Here is a 19,318-nt window from a genome sequence, read left to right on the forward strand (position 1 = left end):
AGAATCTCACCATTTATTAATACACTGAAGGGATCTGTTTGGTTTTTATCATAAATATTTGATGGCTTACAGTGTTTTGGCCAGCCTCTGTGCAGCAAATACTGGGCTGACCAAGAGGAGGTACATGGGGAAGCATTGTACAAATAAACTGTTGTAGGAGAAAGAATCACATGGTGGGATTTTGATCCACGATGAACACTTAATGGGTGCTGTTGTGATTTCAGACAAGCATTGCTTTGTTTGCTGAGTCTGTGATACCCATTTCAGTGTTCTTAGGATGTTCTCTTCCCCTTTGTTACAGAAAACCATGTGTGCAGTTGTTTTTCTTTTAGTTATTTCTCTTTCTTTTGTTGTGTGGCTTGCTGTAGATGGGTTGCCTATGATAAGGAGCGTTACAAAGGCCATCAGTACTTGCTGGAGGAGGGAAATTATGAAGACAGACACTCATGGGGGGGAACTGACAGTATCCTGTCTTTCCGGTTCCTTCAGGCTGTAAGTACTTCCATGAATTTCACACAAATTCTGCACCATTCTACACATAAAGAGGATGGTTATTCTTTGTATATGGTATGGCTGTCTTGGGTTTAAGTTGTTCTGTCTTTTGCCCAAGTTCATTCTCATTCTTTTCCTACTTCATGAAATCTGGACTGCGCTGTGTACATTGCAAAGCAGAAGCAGGTTCTAAATAGCCTTTATAAAGTTCATACAAAGAAGGTATCATGCAGAGTTCCTTGTCTACCTGCCAGATTTGCCAGGTATCTCACTTCTGCCCTTCAAGGTATTTGTATCTCTAGAACAGAATTTAATTAAAAGTTGAATGTGCAGAAGTGTACAGTATAGCTCCTTATTAAAATAAAAATAGCTTTTCAACACAGCAGCTGTTGCAAGCCTTAGAACAGCATTACTCTGTCTCTGTGATTTTTGTGCCAGGAAATTTTGGCAGCAAAAATAATCATGGTGACAAAATCCCTGCTACTCAAATGTGCTTAGTGGGGACAAAGATGAAATAATAAAAACTGTATCGGAGTCCAGTATAGGAAACAAAGTTAGATTTTTACAGTGATGGTGAAACATTGATTAGAACTTCTTTATAATTTCCTTTTTTTGGGTTTTTCTTGTTTGTTTGGGGATTTGGGGGGTGGGGTTCATTCTAATTGAACCTCTGAGAGCTTTAAATACAGCTGATATTTATATTCACTCTGAGATTATTCAGTCTTTTACACTCAAATTACTCATCTCTTCATCTGAGCAGATGTGATATTCCCGAGCCAGGAATTTCGTGAAGTTTGAAGACAGGCGTTTAGAGCAAACTTACTGTCTCAACAATCATTATGAAAAAAGGCTGGAGGGGGGGGATTTACTGTGAATGCAGAAAGGCCATGCTTAAATTCACAATTTACCGTTTTGATTTTTGTGAAAGGCACCTAGTGAAAGCTGTATTCATAATCAAAATCTATCATGTAACTTAAAATGAAGATAGAATAAACTGAGTGGAGGAAAAATGTCCTTCCCTAAATAATTTATTTTTGAGTTCCTGGGAGAAACTGGCACAAGTTTTCTGTAACTCCTCATTTTAAATGTGCAGAATCCTGTTAAGTTCTTGAGTAATCTTACTTTTTCTTTTCAAGCTATACATAGGATACTTGGACAACTGAAATTGATCTTTTTAGGTCTTTCTCTTGGCGGAGGACATAATTAGAAGCTTAGAATTGTGTACCAGCCTAGTAGGGTGACCTATGCATGCATTTGACTTGTGCCTAGAACAGTCAAGAATCTCAAGTCATTAACATTCTAAAACCATGTATCATTCACACGTGTATATCATCATGTGTCATTTAAATCGGCATATAAATATACATCAATATGTTAATATCAATATTATTGATAATAACAGTCTAAGTAATAGTTCTCCTTGAACTGTACCATAACTAAAGATAATGAGCTGTTTGCCAGTAAAATTACTAATGGCGCTGGCATTTTGCTGTTCGGCTTGACCAACAGATTGACTGCCTCGCTGACATGCAGTACATAGGTCAGTGTTCAGGCTTGCCATATGCTCCCTTAGTGACTTTGTATATGATACTTAAGGTCAGGATATTAAAAATACTTTAGTAACAAACTCTTGTTTTCAAGAGGATCTGGCCAGAAATCCAAAGCTAGCGCTGTGTGCTTTAAGGCCCCTCAGTGCACAGCAGATCATAGAGTCACAAAATGGTCAGGGTTGGAAAGGACCTTAAGATCATCCAGTTCCAACACCCCTGCCATGGGATCGGATGGCAACCATAGACCATGTCACCCAAGGCTCACTCCAGCCTGGCCTGGAACACTGCTAGGGATGTAGTGTACAGTACCTCAAATTCTGTCAGGAGAAATGCAGTAAAGATTGTGATGGTCTCAGACTGCACAGAGGTGTTCCCAGGTATCAGATCTTTATTGTTCTTCCCTAGAACTTCTGTTTTAATCAGATGAACTCAAGACTTTCTATAGAAGAGTAAGGATTTGGGGGAATGTGGCCAAGTTGCATTATTCATGGTCAGCTCAGGTAAGGAATGGGGCTGGGTCTTTATAGGTACTCGCTGGTGTGCTGTCATATGGGGGCATATCTAGCTAGGCTTTTTTCTTTCTTTCTCAGGCATGACACCACATGACCTTGACTGTGTTGGCTTTAAGGCCAGCCCAGACCTGAAAGCAATTTAGCCTGGCTTACATGGCATGAAGCTGAAAGTAATGAGCCTGTGTACCTGAGTCAGCTCTAGGCAGAGTCGGATCAAATGTCTCTCTGCTGTGCTCCCAAAGCAGGGAGTGTGGTACAGAAGTATGTAAATGGCTCTGCAGAGAGCCAGGCTGGCTACGATGTGCCTCATTAGCCTGTGTCAGTACCAGCTCTGTTAATGTGGCTTAGTACTATGCAAAGCTATTCAGATGTTTCTGCGCCACCATGTTCAACATGACAGGTTCCACCAGAGCCTTGTCAGTGCTAGGAAAATCCAACCCATGTTTCTGTGCACATGCCAGTGGCTGCAGTTGAGCATGAATATAATTTCTTGATGAATCAGAAAGGTTAGACATCACACACAACAGAGGGGATTGTTGCAAGGCTTCCCTTCCCATCCACTGGTGAAGGTGTAGACACATGGAGGCATACTGCAGGAGCTTTCAGTTTTTGTCTGTGTTCAATATTTCTGCTGTGAACGGTCACAGAATCATCTAGGTTGGAAAAGACCTTTAAGATAATCCCAACTGTAAACCTGACACTGCCAAGTCCACCACTAAACCATGTCCCGAAGCACCACATCTACATATCTTTTAAAATACCTTCAGTGGTGGTGACTCCACCACTTCCCTTGGCCAGCCTGTTCCAATGCTTGACAACCCTTTCAGTGAAGAAATTTTTCCTAATATCCAGTCTAAACCTCCCCTGGCACAACCTGAGGCCATTTCTTCCTGTCCTATTGCTTGTTACTTGGGAGAAGATAAACCCTTTGCTACAACCTCCTGTCAGGCAGTTGCAGAGAGCGATAAGGTCCCCCCTGAGCCTCCTCTTCTCCAGACTAAGCAACTCCAGTTCCCTCAGTTGCATCTCTTAAGACTTGTGTTCTGGACCCTTCCACTGACTTTGTTGCTCTTCTTTGGATGCACTCCAGCACTTCAATGTCTTTACAATCTCTAATGTGGTGATTTGAGGAGTGTTTTGAAAGCAGAGATGGAAAGTATTTGCAGAATTGTTTTCTCCAAAGTACTTCCAACTCTGCTATCTGTATCTATATTGGACATGCTGGAGTCAAATGCAGGGCTTGTTCCTGATGGCAGACAGCAGTCTGTGCTGTTTTGGGGGCAGTTGCATTTGCTTCTCTTCTGCACTGTCACATGAGAGAATCTGTGAGAGGCTGGGGTTTGCCTGTGGCTGTCGTTATCAGGGAAAGAGCGACATTTGAGTTTCTTTCAGTGGAGCAGAGCAGAATGCCTTTGGAGCTTTCCCACTGATGTTTCCAAGTGTAAAATGAATTGCCTTGCTCTGAAAGTCTATTTTTAAGTTTTTCTCCTATTGCTTGTTGTAAGAGAAAATTTAGGGAGAATAAATGATGGCTGAATTTGAAACATGTATTAAATGTAATTACAATTGTGGGTTTATTTCAGTATTTTAAATTTAGTCAAAGAAATTATGTGTAGATTTGATCTAAATGGCTTTTCAGGAACTCTTTATAAAGTCCCTTGCTTTATGGCTTAAGAGTAGCTGGTTTTCTTTCTTCCCTACTCCTCCTCTCCTCCTTTTTGTATCTAAAAAGTAGCCTGAAGCTGCAGTGGTTCATGATGGTTCTGCCTGAGCTGTCACTTGAATTTCTAGTGTATACATGAAGTAGTTGCATCTTTTGAAGTAAATGAAAGGAGGAGATGGTCAATGTAGCAGGAAGACCAGGTTTACCAAGGAATTTGTTCTGTCACTCTTTACTGTCTTGTAAGCAATGCAGAGAAGTTGAGCCACATCAAGTGTTCATTCTAAAATAGGTTTTCGTTATTAATTGTGATTGAATGCTGTACAAAGGCAAAGTATCCTCTAAAGAGCTTGTTTGAACTGAATCAAATGAATCTGGCAGCATGCTTGGCAGAGTCTTAATTTCTAAGTGTTTTTTGATCGTTGTACACACACACAGAGTACGCACACGCAGTTGTAAGTCTTTGCTTTCTCAGTGTAGCCTTCAGTTTACTGCTCTCTGGTTGATGTCTTGTGCTACAGCAGCAAGTATTTAGTGTAATGATTCCCATGATGGTGTCCTCATACATCTGTGAATCTGTGTCAGTTCCTTTATTTGCTTAATCCTTTTCTCTTGCTTGCAAGACCTATTTATTTTCAACTTCCTACAACATTGCTGAGTATTTGATTTGGGTTCGTGCTTTTTGGTCGAAGTTAAAGGAATAAAGTGAATGAATTGCTGTGTTCTGTTCTCCCAAGCAGTGACTGAACTTTGTGCCTAAAATTGCTAGGTAGTTGGAAAGCTGGAGATTTGAAACCCAAACTCAAATAAGCCGGAGCTGTGCAAGTAACCTGATCAAGTAGCTATGCAAGCTGAAAGTATAAAGCAGTGTCACATGAGTATATAAAAGAGAACGTGACAGTGTCATGTGGGATTTATTTTATAGCTGTAGTGATTAATCTGGATGTATCCAGAAACTACAAACCTCTTGTGCTGGAAAGGTGATCTTTCCCAGTCTTTCCTCTTCATGTTTGTTGCCTTGTTGCTGGAAAGGATGAGGAAGGAGAGCTTAAAGTAAAAGACTGTAGTCATAGTGATGCTTAGAGTGGTCATTTGTGAAGCTGTTGAAGATCAATGCTAAATCCCCAACCCTGAGTCTTCTCTTTCTCACACAGGCATCATTGCACTCTCAGTCATCCTTGTAGAGGAAAGGGTGGTGCTCATGAGCAGTAGGTTCTTCTTTCAGTGGAAATCACTGAAGGCCATATCAGGCTTCCAGCTAGGCACTTCAATGACAAAATATCCCCTAAAGATCCCCCCAAGGGACCTAAGTCCCCTCGCTGCTTTATAGAATGCTGTCTTTCAGGCAGCAACTCTTTCCCAAAATGTTTTGTGTTGTGAAGTGTCACTGAGCTATGACAGCCTGTCTTTTAACTGCTGTTCTGCCTCTTAGGATTTCATAGAGTCATCAGTGGCACTTTTTCAGTCCGATGATGAAGATGGGAAAGCATTAGATATCGTCAATGAAGAAATCCCTGATTTGGAGAAGGCTGGATTTGGTTCAGAGACGAGATCGATTCTTGTGAGAAGTGGAGTGTAAGTCTGCTCAAATATATGGATTGAGCTATTAAGTATTTTTGTGCACAGTTGTGTTTGGGTTCAGAAATACGTTTCACATGCAGGTGGTAACATCAAGGGGAGAGCAATGTTTCTTTCCGTTTCCTTGGTGAATGGAAGAAAACAATAATAATCTTAGGTTTTGTCTAAGTCTCATGCCTACACCTTCATTTGGATCCAGGCATTCTTGTTACTACAGAAAGGTTGTGATGTCCCTTCAGTGGTCTCACAGACTGTAGTTTCATGATAGAGGAGTTTTGGTAGTAATACAGAAAAGGGATTTTAGGTATGTTAAGAACTGGGATACCTTTTGGGATATATACTTAAAGGATGAGTTATGCCTTATCTGTAGTAAAGTCAAGCTGCTGGCACTAAAAATAAAATACTTTTTAGAGAACTATTTAAACTTAAAGCAGGGGATTGAACTAACACATGTGGTAGAGTACCTGATTCAAGATGATACAGCCTGCGGGGTGGACTTGGCTAACTTGTTGTATGCCTATGTGAAGTCCAGGAGGAAAATAAACACCACAATTGCAATAAATAAGGGAGATAAATTATACCACCTGCAGTGTCTGTTGACAGAGATAGGCAGTACTAACTGGTGGGGCAAGGGCAAAACTTAGAAGAGCTAGAAGCCTAAAAATTAGAATGGGGAACTGGAATGCTTGGAATGAAATAACAGCTCTGATAGAGCAGATTCTGCAGAAATTCACAGGAAGGATAAGCAGAGGAGCTACAAACTCTTCAGGAAGGATGGAGTAGGCTATTATAGGCAAGGAAGTGGTACAGAATGGTATCAAGCGCTAAAACATAAAATACATTATGGGAAAAGAGCACTGTAGAATCATGGGTGGAAATTCCAGACTTTAATAGTAATGTTAAAAGTGCAGTATTAAGATTGTCATACCTACCCTGATGATGATGATTATAGGGATAAGCAACCGTTAAGTGGCACTATAAAATATTGAAACTCTAGGACAAGTAGCAATAGTGGGTGTCATGGTTTAAGCCCAGCCAGTAACTATGTTTGTCAAAGTAGTGTTTCCAAAGTAAAAGTAGAAAATAAGTGTGTGATAGTTACATGCTTCTCTTTGGGTCTAGTATTGCATTGTCTGTCAGATGGGCTTGCCAAGGAAACTCCAAAGAAAATTGTTCCATTTAACTTGTTAGTAGTTTCATCAAACTATATAGAAAAATGTGATGTTTTCAGTTTAATTTTTGTCTCATTCTCCAGGTGGGTTGCATATCAGCAGAAATACTTCTGTGGAGAACAATATGTGTTGGAGAAAGGAAAATACAAATGTTTCTTTGACTGGGGAGCATCTAGTAAAATCATCATGTCGATTCGACCTGTTAAGTTGGTGAGTTACTGGAACTTGTTAAGGGGGAAACTTAAAAGAAGCAAGACCTTTGGAGCTCAGAGTGTACAGTAATGTTATAATGTGGCCTGGGCTGTTTAATCAGTTTGTCTGTTTACTTGGAAACAGTTTATATGTAAATGACATAAAGTGTCTGTTCAGGATGGAGACTGAAATGGACACTCCGGATCTTTCTATCTGTTGAGAAGAATTATCAGGGAAACTTCGTAAGAAGAACTTCCCTTTGTCAGACTTCAGTCATGGAAAGAACAGCATGGCCTGAAAGACTTCATTTGCCTTAAAACATAGTAATTTATAATGCCTTTATGTCCACTATCAATGGATATAAAAATACTTGAAAACTTACCTGACCCACATGTTGTTGTATAGTAGAAGTCTGACTTCTTCTTTTCAGTATTTATGCTAGAATCTTTGCGATGCATATAGGAAATAAAGGCAGGAGATCTTTTTAATCCATTATTAAATCTAAGGTAGTACAACTTGCCCAAATAGTGCCAAAACTTCAAAACCCTGATGCAGAACAAAGGCAGTTCTCAATAATAAGTATGTAGTAAGTGATACAACTACACTGAAAATAGGAAAGGAACATTTAACCTTATTTTGAAGAGCACATGTTGAAAAAGTTGTCAGTCTTCTGTTGTTTTTTATTCTGTCTTTTTTTCAAGAAATAGACTCAAAAATAAATGCAGAGATATTTACATGGACTCTAATCCACCTCATGTGAACTGATCAATGCTGATGCAACTTCCTTTGTGTGAATGTCACTGAACAGTCTGGCAGGTAGTCATGAGCTTACAGGCAGCTGATGGCCAAGGCCAGGGAAGAGAATTGTGCTGAGAGCCTGGGAAGTATTTTTCTCTGTACTTGAATTGGTAATTAACAAATTTCAGGAACTTGACTTGGCTTCTAGGAAATTAATTGCAATGAATTTAATTTATTTATATGTGTGTGTATATATTTATTGCAGGAACCTCTTGGAATGAATGAGCCTCCACATTTGGTATGTTGACGTTATATAATAGTCTCTAGTACTAAACTATAGTTAATAATTAAATACAGGTAATCTTGAATGTCTTGCTTCATTACTTCAAATGGTATCTTAGTATTACCATTTCCATACAGCAGACCACTGATGGAGGAAATGGGTAGATGTATAACAGTGAAGTTTGCTAATGTTCTTTAGTATTATGTCCTCAAAAATACAAGCAGTTCAGTAGGTTTTGAGTGACTTTGGATGGGTCTCTAGCTTTTTATTCTTTCCTTCCTTTTCCTGGTAACTCACTATCACATGCATTTATCCTTCTCTGTGGCATATTTTCTTTCCCTTATTTTGCACTGTATCTGCTTGTCACTGTCTTGTTCATGTATGAAGTGAAGTAGAAAGTATAAACTGCAGAAAATTGAACTGCACTCTTCATACCTGTATATGGATCAACAGGGGAAGTTGTGGGTTTTAGTCTCATTTGCTGGTCGCTCTGCTTCTCATAGTCTCTCAAGTATGTATAGCTACTCCTTAAGGAATAAGCACCACTTACTCCATGCTTCCTTTCTCCTCACAGTAGCATGTAACCTTAATTGAACCCATCCTGGTTATAATCAATCTGTGATAAATCTCTTTTAGGATAGGTTCTGACAATTTCCCTGCAAGTTGTGCGTACTTTGGTGACAACTTACAAAAAGAAAGCAGTCTCTGTAATTCACTTTTAGTCTCAAGAACAAGTTAGTTGGAGGTTTTACACTTTTGGTCCTTACCTTACAAAGTTAGATTCCAGTAATGTACCTTTGTGATGCCTTTCTGAAACAAAAACCTGCTCTAAGTGTTTGTGCTCATCACCAAGTGTGGTCTGTGTCTCCTGCAACATTCTGTTACAACAGAGCTCTCCTCCATTCCTGCTTTAGTTGTTTGGTTTCTCTTTTTCTGTCCTGGAGTGTGCTGCTAGCCTGAGTGATGATCTGTGCTTATATTACTCTATGACATGCTTTTGATTAAGCAAATTTGAACAACTTCTTTTCAAGAAACAGGACATTTCAGGCAAAAGAGACTTTAGAGCTCAGTGATATCTCACAGAAAACTTAAGTGTTTTGCCATCTGAACGCAGTTTTTGCTCTTTCTTGCTTGGATAGGTATAATAGCTGTAAGTGCATGGGAAATACATGCATTGTGTTACTTAGCAGGTGGACCACACCCTGCTTTTTTCTTCAAGTATTCTAGTTCTACAATTTTATGATTAACCCAGGACTACAGGAAACGTTTCCTGTCTGAAGGCATAATTGGGGTATTATTTTAGTCTTAAACACTTACTTCCTGCCCGACCTATTCATATGGCAGTTTGTGGCCAAATCCAAAGACTTGCAAGTACGTCCCCAGTAAGGCCTTGGTAAATGATACCACATAAAGTAAGCGACTCAGAGGAGGCTGGTGGGATCCAAACAGTTGGAGAGATTTTTCTCTCCCATCTTCAAGGATTCTATTTTTGGGGGGATCTTCCAAAAACTGTTCTTTGAGTGCTTTAGTCCAGTTTTGCAGACCTTTAAGATAAATTCAAACCTTTGAAGTTTCAGTAAACTGTGCTTTACAATCTTTATTTCCAGTAATGTGTAAGACACAAAAAGCCAACCCTGTGTATATGCACAATCACCTTTAAATACTGACATGTACTAGATAGTGTTTTGTCTTTTGTGTCTTAACACCATGTGGAAAGAATACTGTTCTGATTTATCACAATCCTGGTTTTCCCAGGCTTCTCCCAAAGCTAGGGAAGGAGGAACATCATTGGTATTGCTACAGTTCTTTTAGGAGGGGAGTTATTTTGAATAAGTTTTAATGGGAAAACATTTAATAGCATAGGATGAGTAAAGGGCAGTCTTTTGGCTAAATATGAAGAGTTCTCCATTCAGAGTAAAATAAAAGTCTCTTAGGTTGGAAATTCAAATCAGGGTGTGTATGATCTGGCAAATCCTTAAGCATCCGAATGCTTGACGTTTGTATAAGCCACATAGTAGTTATTTTGAAGGATATACCTTTTCCCACCTTTAATAAACATAGTTGTGAGCTAAGGGAACTGTTGTCGCTGTCTACAAGATCATGTCTTTTTGCACTTCTCTTTAAGAATTCTCTTAAATCTCTTGGTAACTCCCCTGACCTTTTCCTCCTGCCACATAAACAAAGTACGTACAATGTAAGAATGCCTGAAATCGCCAATTCTACAAAGCCATTCATTTTATTTATTCAAAGTAAAACTTGGTTTTGCTCAGTAAGAACAAAGCCTCTTTCAATAGCAGCTGACTTGTACAGATAATTCAGGAAGCAGGGGTAATTGCTGTGATAAGTTGCATTTGTATTTAACATGCTGTCCATTGACTTTTTAGGAAGCAAAACCTCATATGGTAATGTAAAATCCTGACAAAGTGGAGATAGCTGCAGTTTGAGACTAATTCCCTGGACGTGTTTAGGAAATGTGTAAACATGGTGCTTAGGGACATGGTTTAGGTATAGACTCAGCATTGTTAGGTTTACAGTTGGAATACATCTCAAGTGCCTTTCTCCAATGTAAATGTTTTTACGATGCAGTGTTTTCACTGAGGAATCAGAGCTTCACCCCAGCTTTTGTGAAAGTAAGACCATCATTCACAATTATACATATTCTGTATAAAAATGAGTTACAGATCTTTTTAAAAGCCTTGCATAGCGCATGGCCTGTGAAGACAGACGGTATGCGTGTGTGCATATGTACACACACACACCTTTATAGAGTTTTGAGGTAAGTGGGCAGAAAACACTATGTAATTAGAGCTTAAATAGCTGCTTTCTGACCTGGCAGTGCAGTTATATTTACAGAAAACCCAGACTTTATTCATTATATTGTAGCTGATTTGTGCTCTCTAAATTGCAGTTACAGCAAGCGAGGCCAGGCTAAGCCTTTCTTGTTCTTTCTAACAGGAAACATGTTTATTTCTTTTAAAAACTCAGACTGAGCTTTTCCATAAAACCATTTGCCGATATTTGTGTTTGGCCTTCTTTCTCTGTACTGGCGAAGGCGTTTGATTTCTTTGGCAGGAAGCTAGGCCAATTTGGGGCATGAAGGGGGAAGTAGCTCTTGCAACAGCCATCGTGTTTTTCCGTCCATTACAGACTATGAGCTGTTCTTTTGATCCAGTTAAAGTTTTAATTCTTTTCCCAGCCTTTCTTTCAGGCTTTAAAGTGAAATTCACTTCAGTTACACAGTGGCAGCCCAAGGGTACAGAGTTCTAGGCAACTTTGCAATAGATCATAAGTTATATCATTCTATTTTTTTCTCCCTTTTTCCCTTTATTCTTTTACTGCAATGCTTTCAATCTTGTTGCTGTTTCAGGCTGCATTGATCACATCTTACCAGCAGGGTATGGTTCAGTGTGGCTTGAAGTTCTTCGCTGCAACGTGTAAAAGCAGCTTAGCTTAACTTTTGAAGTCCATAGTGCATCTAGAAGGCTGTGCCCAGTTCCTGCAGAAATTCTCCTGCTAGTCTTAAATGAGAAGCTATCTGTGATCACTGCAGTCACAGAAGATTTCAAGGCACTTTGTCAACAGTAGCCCTTTATCTTTTGACCAACACTTCCCCATCCTGTTCTGAACACTAGATTGTTGAGCTGTAGCAAGAGTTAACTGCACTGCGGTTCAGGGGTACTTTGGATGAAACATAACATCATTCAGTCCTAGACTTCTTTTTCTCTGGGCCCTCACCTGCTGCAGTTGAACTTATGCTTGATACCGGCTGCCTTAGTATCACTGGGAAGCATCCTGTACTGGACCCAGAGATCGTAAAACACTATCTTTCTCAAAATAAAGCAGCTGTAGAAACATAGAAGATGCCTCTAATGAGAATTCATTCTATTTATTGTATCTTTGTGAGTTGAATGGGTACTTCTCATTGTCCCTGCTCATTGCAGGGGGGTTGGACTTAGATGATCCCTTCCAATCCAAACTAGTCTATGATTGATTCTTTAAGAGCACAGCTATCTCTGTTTACATTAATGATAATGCATTTGTTTTCCTTCTAGTCATTGGTTTTGTTTTGTTTTGTTCTTGTAGCTCAAAGCTTTCAGTAATACACATTTCCAAGGAGCATGTATAGATTTCACAGCAGAAGTTTCTGATTTTACATCATTCATACCATGTTCTTTTAAGGTTCTTCGGGGATGGTAAGTCTTGTTTTACATGCCACCATTTTAAGTAATAGGAAAACTGGATTTTTTTAAACCATTACTATGTTTCAGACAGCTGTAAGTGCATAACACATGCGCATCGTATTCCATCATGTATTAGACCCTTTGTCTTGCAGTACATCTCGGTAACTGTTGTCCTCTCATTGCTTTGGGGAGTGCGCGTTTTCCTTTCCCTGTGGGAAGTTTGCACAGTTACTGTAATTCTTGTTTTTACTCCAGTTAGAATTTATTCCAGATTTTGAAAACTTGGTGCAGAAGAAGTGTCTGCATTCCACTTGCGTCGTTTGACTCTGGAACTGAGATTTCTGTACCACATGATCTGATTTTTTTCCTATTGTGGTTGCTTTGTCCTATAGCCTTTCAAGTCACGTTACTTTTAAGCTTAACAAGAACAAACATTTTTTTTATTCCTTATTTCCTTAGCAAACATTAAATCTTGAAAGAAACTTCATAAGCAGCTGGGGCAACTAATCTCTTGTGTTACATTATTCTTGCAGTTGGCTCCTGTATTACCAAGGGGAAACCACTGACAATCACTGTGTGCTGGAAGAAGGCCTCTACGTTGACCTCAGTTCCTGTGGCTGCCCGACTGCTACAATCAAATCCCTCAAGCCTATTCAATATGTAAGGACTTTATAGCAAAAAAAAAATAACCTTTTGGAACTCTTTTCGTAGTCAGATGTCTGAAGCAAGTGCTTGTGCTAAACAAACTCTCACTCAGGGAATAGAGTGAAGTTTGGTTTCTTGGCTTACTTTTTTGGGGGCTGGGAAGAAGCCAGGCTGCATGTATGCATGTACGTGGTCACTTGTAGGGACATACTTTTGGGTGTTCTAGGCTCAGAGTTGCTCTCTTTTGTCCAAGTTGCATTGGTTGGCATTTTCCTGACTGCTCTTGCGGTCAGTTGACTCTGGCTGGATGCCAGGTGCCCACCAAAGCCGTTCTATCACTACCCCTTCTCAGCTGGACAGGAGAGAGAAAATACAATGAAAGGCTCATGGGCTGAGATAGGGACAGGGAGAGATCACTCACTGGTTACCATCATGGGCAAACCAGACTTGACTTGGTGAGAAATTCATTTATTACGAATCAGATCAGAGCAGAGTAATGAGAAATAAAATGGAATCTTAAAAACACCTTCCTTCCACCCCTCCCTTCTTCCCAGGCTTAACTTTGCTCCCAGTTTTCTCTACCTTCTCTTACATCATTGACACAATGGGATGGGGAATGGAGCTTGTAGTCAATTCATCACAACAACAAAGCCAAACACTAAAAGCCATGGGCTTTGAGAGCTGGTCTCTCTAGGTTACATAGATACGGTGACTTCAGTCGAGCTATAGCTTCCCACCTACTGAGAGCCTGGTTTTCAGATTAAAGATCTCCTTTTCATGTTAGGCTTTTTGACTCTGTTAAATCAGAGGGAAGTTTTGACATGAAGTGGTGTGTCTCACTAATCCCCCAGCCTGTCACCTCACAGGGAAGTTACTATGCATTTTGGCGTAGTAAGAAGCTACTGGCAGCCCTTGATTTCCCAAAGGCCAAGCCCTGGGAGAAGGGTGTTTGGCAGGCCAAGTGTGGGAAGCTTACACACATCTTCCTGTACTTTGTAAATGCCTTGCACCTCATAGTTCAGTTCTCTTCAAATAGCCCTTGTATTTTACAAAACCAAGGTACTCAACTGCATAAAATGCTATTGAATCACACCTGTCTCACAAATAGCAATGCCCTCATCAGCTCCTAACACACTGTGTGTGCTGATAGCCCAGGATAGCACTCAGAGGCCTTGTGTAGTACAGACGTGATGTTAAGCACGCAGCCCTAAGTTTCGTCAGTGGTCAGAAACAGCCATAGTTAATTCTGTGCATTGTCCACAGTGCACTGTTCTTGGAACAGAGCCCTTCTTATTACAAGATATTTTTGTTAGCTCATTCAAGAGAACAGCAGACGTATTCCCAAGTGGAATTGTTGTACAGCTTTATTGAATTCAGTTGTGACATTGGGTTCATTATTGAGTTTTAAATACCAGCCCAAGCTCAGACCCAAGGTGTGTATCTCAATAGCTTATGTGTGAGAGGAAGAATGTTTAACCCTGACACCAAGCCCTGAATGTGCATTGTCTCCTGCTTTCCTTTAAGTGAGATGTATTTACTGTGACTGTTGGAAGGACTCTAACGCTGGGGGGGGGAGCCATGTATTGCTTCAGTGTGTGAGGTTTCTGCTTCCCAGATGCTGGCTACAAGTAGAGGCCCGTGTGCGGCACTGGCAGAGGGGAAACAAAATACGCTTTTAGCAGTACAAAGGACTCATAAGGCTTGCTCATTACCAGCCTTTGAAGACAGTCCAAGTCTGTTGATTGGTGTAGGTGTGGTCCAGCTGTATCTTTAAGAAGTAGATTGTTTCAGCCAGTCCTTTGGGATGGGAGAACAAATCTGTTGGAGGAAATAGGGACGGGGAATCTGGGTATTCCCTTCCTAATTTGCCAGATTGTAGTGATAACTAAGGATGTGTTATACTGATACTGTACAGCTGAGTGAAGTCCCAACTCTGGGCCTCTTCAGGGTATATGCAAGATGATTTGTGTGGGACTGACTCCAGAGTAGCTGTGAAACGGAGCAGTCATCACAGGCCACTGATACGTGTGGGATGTGCAGCTTGGCCACACCGAGTGCTGCATCTTACTCTGAATCAAGATGTCCTTTCTGTTCCAGGAACTAAAAGGAACATCCAGCTTTCTTTTTTTTTTGCTATTGCATGCAGCAGTACCTTCAGTGTAACTTTCTGAGTTTTCACTTCAAATCTGTTACAGTTTTGAGGGGCTTTTGGGATGTTTTCAGCTGCCACAGGATTTCCGGGCTCTGCATTTTGGAATGAGAATTTGGTACATACTTGTAGTACTCCATGGCATGGGTGTGCTTCTTTTGGCAGAGTTTGGCAGGTTTGTAAGGAGAGTGGGAAAGGTGTTCCCTTATTCCTAGGAACCTCTTTCCTATCTTGGCTTATTCTCTGAGGTGTATAATACTTCAGCTAAATCTCTAGTAGGCCTTACCTGTATTTTTGCCCCTCCTGGTCCAGTTCGCTCAGAAATGGACTATTTTCTCCTTCTGGGAGTGTTCAGGAAAAGCTGTAGGTTAATCAGAGGATACAAAGAAGAAACAAAGCATATTTGTAACTTGATAATGCGAAAATCATGTCCTTTGGTTTTGGTGTTCTGTGAGGGAAAATAGTGTTATAATATCCATGTATTAATCGAGATTGCATATTGAATAGCATTGTGTTACAAGGCACCTTCCCTTGTGAAAAGGGGAATGCTTCTGAAAAAAACAGTCTTATTCATATACAATTTTGTGTGGAAAATATGCTAAAAAGTGTCTGTTACAGGAATGTCTGTCCTTACATGAACAGGTAGTGACATGCTTTGGAAGCCCACTTAACATTAGGTGGCTACACACGTATTTAGTAGTGGTAGGAGGAACACTGGAACAAACATAAGCTGCTTCTTACTGTTAATAACAATTCTGCAGGCAGGCAAAAACAAAGCACAGGTTAAGGGTTGCTGCATTTTCTGCAGAGGTGCAGGTTTCCTTGCCTGCATCAGCAAGGACTTAACATCTGTGTGGCCATGGATTCGTGGAAGGGAAAGTGTGGGCCGCTCACCTGGTGGCAAGAGAACAGGTAAAGGCAACTGCGCCACTCAGAGGGCCAGGGTTGCTTATGGGGGCTGTTGTCCAGTGTTTGTTGCTTGAAGAGGTTAATCTTTTGGGATAGAAACCCTTACAGGATGTTCTTTCAAAGGGGAGTTCAGCTCTAGTGCTGCCTTTTCTCAGTGATGTTGTTTTGCCAAACTCCCTGTAATGCTTGGTGTGACTTATGTGGACGAGAGCATCCAGGGCTGTTGCAGTGAGCAATTACTTTTCCTTCTATAATGTTGTCTAACTTTAGGCCTGAAGTTATGTCTTACAGTTTCTAAAAACAAAAATGAGATCTGGGTTGTAGGTTGCACAACGCCTTTGGCTTTAATTCCTTTTTGTTTGTTTTCTTTATCTTCTTTTGAGGCAGTCCTTATTTTTGCTGTGATAGTTTGTGTATTTCTGCACTGATTATCTTTTCTTAGTTAAATACAGGTGTTGACTAATCTCCCCAGCATTCCTGTGAGGCAAGTAATGAAATCAGATACAAAATTGAATCCGTGTTTCCCAGGGCCAGTCAATGAGTCATTCTGTGGAGCTGGGACTGGACTGTGGGTGTTCCTGTCATCCAGCACCGTGTTCCTCTTCCTCAGCCAGGCATCCTTCCCACACTGAAGGGAGTAGCCAGGCGAGTGCAGCTTCAGTAAAGGCAGTTGTAAATGACGAGTTAGCCAAGACTAAAGGTTTTTGCAGGGATGGTGTAACACAGCTGTGGAGGCTCCTCCAATTAAGGCTCTGGCAAATGCTGTTTGCAGAGCAGCAGGGATGCGAAGTGTGACTAGCCAGACTGGGGAAGTAATAATACCCCTGTACTGGGCACTGGTGAGGCTGCATCTTGAATCCTGTGTTCAGTTCTGGGCCCCTCGCTGCAAGAGAGACATTGAGGTGCTGGAGTGGGTCTAGAAAAGGGCAACAAAGCTAGTGAAGGGTCTGGAACACAAGTGTGATGGGGAGCAGCTGAGGGACCTGGGGGGGAGGGGTTAGTCTGGAGAAGAGAAGGCTTAGTGGGGACCTTATAATTTTCTACAACTGCCTGACAGGAGGATGGAGCCAGGAGGGGCTGGGCTCTGCTCCCAAGGCACAAGAGATAGGACAAGAAATGGCCTCAAGCTGTGCCAGGGGAGATTTAGACTGGTTATTGGGAAAAATTCTTCATCGAGGGTGCTCAGGCATTGGAACAGGCTGCCCAGGGCAGTGTGGAGTCACCATCCCTGGGAGTGTTCAAAACCCGTGTCTATGAGGCCCTCAGTGGCACGGTTCAGTGGTGGTCTTGGCTGTACTGGGGTAAGGGTTGGACTTAATGATCTTTAAAGATCTTTTCCAACCTAGTTGATTCTATGATAACCCTTGCAATGGTTGGTTTACAGTCATGCCATAGTGTGGCCCCATGGATTTCTTTCTTTGGCTTTATTAGGCTTTCCCTTCAAAGTCTGCAAAATCTAAGCTTGCAAAAAAAGGTATGAGGAGCAATATGTTTTGAGGTGAGTCCTTCTCAAAAGAGCTTGTTCAGTAATAATTTGCACAAACTTCATAATGAGAAATGACCCTGATGTTATCCATAGCTAAAACTTTACTTGTTTTTATTAGAAGCCTGTGTGCAAATTCACCCATGCACTTGGTTCTCAACTCTGGCACCTCTGGGTGAGCTGCTTTGTGTCTGTTTGCTATTGCTTTGCCATGGGTCAAGCACTTAAGCCTGGTACTGCAAACAAAAGGCATTTGAAGGACGCTCCCCTTGCACTGATCTTTGTTTAATATCAAACACTTGAGGCTTGCATTGCATCTGTTTCTGAAGTGGCAAAACATGAAATTCTATTCTGACTTGTGAAACATCAGCGGTGCCTGGCTTCTCTGTTTAAAAAAGGTAGAAGCCTTTGGGGGGGGAAGTTTGAGCTGAGTTGAGCTGTGCAAGAGATTTTTAATACATTGATTTCCTTGGCTTGCTTTTCAGCCTCTGAAATCACACGGTGGGGAGGAAAAGAATCAAGCTGTGCCACTTTCATTGCATGGCATGCTGCATGAGCCATAGACTACCACACCTGCTAAGTAAGGAGTATCACTGTGTTTAACAGTTTACAAGGCTGCTTATGTCTTGAAGTGCTATGTAAATACAGCCTTCCTTAATCACTGGCCTCTTGAATGTAGTAAATCTCTTCAAGCTTCTCCCTGGACACTAGCATTCAAAACCAGGGCAAGCAAAACCTATTGAAACTTAATTGGTGCTGGTTTAAGCAAGAGAGTTCCTCAATGCACAAAGATCAGGTAAAGTAGTTCTTCAGTGCCCTGTCGTTGTTGCAATTGGCAAGCTTTCCCCAAAGGATGGCATTTCTAGTGTTTTTCCTTGAAATAACTACAGAAGGAAGCAAAGGTAATCCTGACCCAGACATGGGAATGACTTGCCAGTTGTGGGTAAATGTAGATGTCTTCAGCTCACCTTCCAAAACTGGGGACTGGGGTCCACCTAAAGCAGCTGTTGTATTCTCTGCCTAGTTGCACTGTTCCTCCTTGGCCTGTCAGGATAGGAGGAAGGGTGGGAGCAAGATCCTCTGTAGTAAATGTAACTGCATAGCCTCAGAACCTTGGGGTTTGCTGTTCGTGGTTTCCATGGAGCTATGAAAACAGAATCGGAGAAGAAAGCCAGGCCAAGTCTCTGCTGCCAGCTGTTGGTGTAAAACGGTATATATAAAGTGAGTAATCAGCTCGTTGCTCTGTGTTCGGTTATGGAAATACAAGAACTTCAGCACTTGAGGCAGCAGCATGTTTTATTTGTTCTGTGCTTCACATCCATGCCAAGGTCAGTGGAGTCCTGTGGTCCCACTGGAAAGGTGGTCTGTGTCCTGGTGATGGGTTGTGTGTGTGTGTCATAGGTGCAATGTCTGCTGTGTACTAACAGGCTGGGAGCCTTAGCGACCAGATGGGGCTTTCTCAGATCTAGTAAGTTCAAACAGCCTCCAGCACAGAAGAGCTAAAGTCACTTTAACTGACTCCAGCAATTTGCTGTTCTTATTCTTGGTGTACAAATGGATGTGCTGGATCAGATGACTTGTTCATCTTCTGTGGCATCCCTTGTCTCTTAACATATTGAGTATTGCAACAGCAATATGAGTTTTAGGTTTTGGGAACAGCTTGTAGCAACAAGGGTGTCAAATGGTGTTTCCCATGGCTGCTAATGCACTTGTGAAAATTGGACCTGTTCTGGACGTGGCTTCTGGTCTCCACTCAAGTGAAACCCAGTGCCAA

The 19,318-nt window shown here is 41.2% G+C and overlaps 1 protein-coding gene across 3 annotated transcripts in view; it reads left to right on the forward strand.

Moving 5' to 3' along the window:
* The window catches only part of CRYBG3 (crystallin beta-gamma domain containing 3), an 89,740-nt gene that overhangs the window by 59,378 nt on the left and 11,044 nt on the right, over window positions 1-19,318 (forward strand). For 2 of the 3 annotated variants that reach the window (XM_062624009.1, XM_062624008.1), the window contains exons 12-17: window positions 369-492; window positions 5,647-5,789; window positions 7,048-7,174; window positions 8,160-8,192; window positions 12,261-12,370; window positions 12,892-13,018. In XM_062624009.1, coding sequence (XP_062479993.1) covers window positions 369-492; window positions 5,647-5,789; window positions 7,048-7,174; window positions 8,160-8,192; window positions 12,261-12,370; window positions 12,892-13,018 — 664 coding nt within the window. The remainder of the gene's footprint in view (window positions 1-368; window positions 493-5,646; window positions 5,790-7,047; window positions 7,175-8,159; window positions 8,193-12,260; window positions 12,371-12,891; window positions 13,019-19,318) is intronic. The other variant, XR_009965853.1, reaches the window with a different exon arrangement.

Source organism: Pezoporus occidentalis, unplaced genomic scaffold (assembly GCF_034315485.1).
Source record: "Pezoporus occidentalis ecotype Australia unplaced genomic scaffold, CSIRO_AGI_Poc_V1 ctg26, whole genome shotgun sequence".
Classification (NCBI taxonomy): domain Eukaryota; kingdom Metazoa; phylum Chordata; class Aves; order Psittaciformes; family Psittacidae; genus Pezoporus; species Pezoporus occidentalis.